Below are 2,428 nucleotides of genomic sequence, written 5' to 3'. Positions count from 1 at the left end.
AGGGGTGTGAGAGGGAGTGAGGGGAATGAGGGATTGTGAGGGGCAGTGAATGGGTGTGAGGGAGTGTGGGGGCAGTGAGGGGCAGTGAGGGATTGTGAGGGAGTGTGAGGGATGTGAGGGAGTGAGTGAGTGTGAGGGGTGTGAGAGGGAGTGAGGGGAGTGAGGGACTGTGAGGGGGAGTGAGGGATTGTGAGGAAGTGTGAGGGGCAGTGAGTGAGTAAGGGGCAGTGAGGGATGGTGAGGGGCAGTGAGTGGGTGTGAGGGAGTGTGAGGGGTGTGAGGGAGTGTGAGTGAGGGAGTGAGAGGGGTGTCTGTATTGGGGGAGTGAGGGGGTGTGAGGGAGTGTGGGGGCAGAGAGGGGCGGTGAGGGATTGTGAGGGAGTGAGAGGGGTGTCTGTATTGGGGGGAGTGAGGAATAGTGAGGGAGGAGGTGAGGGGCAGTGAGTGAGTGTGAGGGGAGTGAGGGGTGTCTGTATTGGGGGGGAGTTGCTGTCTCGGTGCGATGAGAAGTCTCGGGGGGGGGTGTTTTGCTGTGAGCCTCCCCCTGGGGGTGGGGTATCGCTGTGAGCCTCCCCCTGGGGGTGGGGTATCGCTGTGAGCCTCCCCCTGGGGGTGGGGGGTGTCTGGGCTGGGGGCCAGCAGCAGAAGCGGCGGCGATGGCAGCGAAGGGCCGGCTCCGGGACATTCCCCAGAGAGTGGCTTTAAAACAGGAGATCGGACTCATCAGCGGCTGTACCCTCATCATCGGTGAGGGGGGGGGGGGGGGGGGGGAGGGGGGAGAGAGAGGGAGGGGGGTGAGGGGGAGAGGGGAAGAGGGGGGAGAGGGAGAGGGCGAGAGGGGGGAGAGAGGGGAGGGAGAGGGGAGAGAGGGGGAGAGAGGGAGAGGGGAGAGAGGGGGAGAGAGAGAGGGGGGAGGGGGAGAGAGGGAGAGGGGAGAGAGGGGGCAGAGGGGGAGAGAGGGAGAGGGGGAGAGAGAGGGAGGGGGAGAGAGAGGGAGGGAGGGGGAGAGAGAGAGGGAGGGAGGGGGAGAGAGAGGGAGGGAGGGGGAGAGAGAGAGGGAGGGAGGGGGAGAGAGAGAGGGAGAGGGGAGAGAGGGGGAGAGAGAGGGAGGGGGGTGAGGGGGAGAGGGGAAGAGGGGGGAGAGGGAGAGGGGGAGAGAGGGGAGAGAGGGAGAGGAGGGAGAGAGGGAGGGAGAGGGGAGAGAGGGGGAGAGAGAGAGGGGGGAGGGGGAGAGAGGGAGAGGGGAGAGAGGGGGCAGAGGGGGAGAGAGGGAGAGGGGGAGAGAGAGGGAGGGGGAGAGAGAGGGAGGGAGGGGGAGAGAGAGAGGGAGGGAGGGGGAGAGAGAGAGGGAGAGGGGAGAGAGGGGGAGAGAGAGGGAGGGAGGGGGAGAGAGAGGGAGGGAGAGGGAGAGAGAGAGAGGGAGGGAGGGGGAGGGAGAGAGGGAGGGAGGGGGAGAGAGAGAGGGAGGGAGGGGGAGAGAGAGAGAGGGAGGGAGGGGAGGGAGAGAGGGAGGGAGGGGAGAGAGACAGAGGGAGGGAGGTAGGGGAGAGAGGGAGGGAGGGGGAGAGAGGGAGGGGGAGAGAGAGGGAGGGAGGGGGGAGAGAGAGAGGGAGAGAAGGAGGGGGGAGAGGGGGAGGGGGAGAGAGGGAGGGAGGGAGGGAGGGGGAGAGGGAGAGAGAGAGGGAGGGGGAGAGAGAGAGGGAGGGAGGGGGAGAGAGGGAGGGAGGGGGAGAGAGAGAGGGAGGGGAGAGAGACAGGGAGGGAGGGAGGGGGAGGGAGAGAGAGAGGGTGGGAGGGGGAGAGAGGGAGGGAGGGGGGTAGGGAGGGAGAGGGAGGGAGGGAGGGAGAGAGAGGGAGGGAGGGGGAGGGAGGGGAGAGAGAGAGAGGGAGGGGGAGGGAGGGGGGAGAGAGAGGGGGGGGAGAGAGGGTGGGAGGGGGAAAGAGGGAGGGAGGGAGAGGGGAGAGAGGGAGGGGGAGGGGGGAGAGAGAGGGGAGCGGGAGGGGAGAGAGGACGGAGAGGGAGGAGGGAAGGGAGAGGGGGGAGAGAGTGAGGGGGAGAGAGGGGAGAGAGGGAGGGGAGAGGGAGGGGGAAGAGAGGGAGGGGGAAGAGAGGGAGTGCAGATACGGGGCGAGGGAGAGAGAGGGAGGGGAGGGGGCAGGGGGAGAGAGGGAGGGGAGAGGAGGAGAGAGGGAGGGGGGAGACGAGAGTGGGGAAATGGTGGAGGGGGTGAGGGGAAGAGGGTGGAGAGGGAGAGAGGAGAGTGGGTGAACGGGAGGGGGAAGGGTGTCTGCGCTGTCAGTCTGTGACCCTGCAATAACAGGGCACAGTGAGATGTGGAGACATGGAGCAGGATTCCCCAAATGTGGACACAGACAGACTGCCCCAGGGGGAGAATGTGATCTTGTGAGGGGGGAGGGGGGGTTGTAC

The 2,428-nt window shown here is 66.7% G+C and overlaps 1 protein-coding gene across 1 annotated transcript in view; it reads left to right on the top strand.

Moving 5' to 3' along the window:
• The first annotated feature begins 656 nt into the window (after positions 1-656).
• LOC122558187 (large neutral amino acids transporter small subunit 2-like) overlaps positions 657-2,428 on the top strand; it is a 352,569-nt gene continuing 350,797 nt past the window's right edge. Inside the window, exon 1 of the mRNA XM_087995684.1 lies at positions 657-747. Coding sequence (XP_087851810.1) covers positions 657-747 — 91 coding nt within the window. The remainder of the gene's footprint in view (positions 748-2,428) is intronic.

Source organism: Chiloscyllium plagiosum, unplaced genomic scaffold (assembly GCF_037043375.1).
Source record: "Chiloscyllium plagiosum isolate Xiang-an unplaced genomic scaffold, Cpla_swu_hap1 HiC_scaffold_17, whole genome shotgun sequence".
Classification (NCBI taxonomy): Eukaryota; Metazoa; Chordata; class Chondrichthyes; order Orectolobiformes; family Hemiscylliidae; genus Chiloscyllium; species Chiloscyllium plagiosum.
Note: the sequence above shows the minus strand (reverse complement) of the source record. Positions and strands in the feature narration are given on the sequence as shown.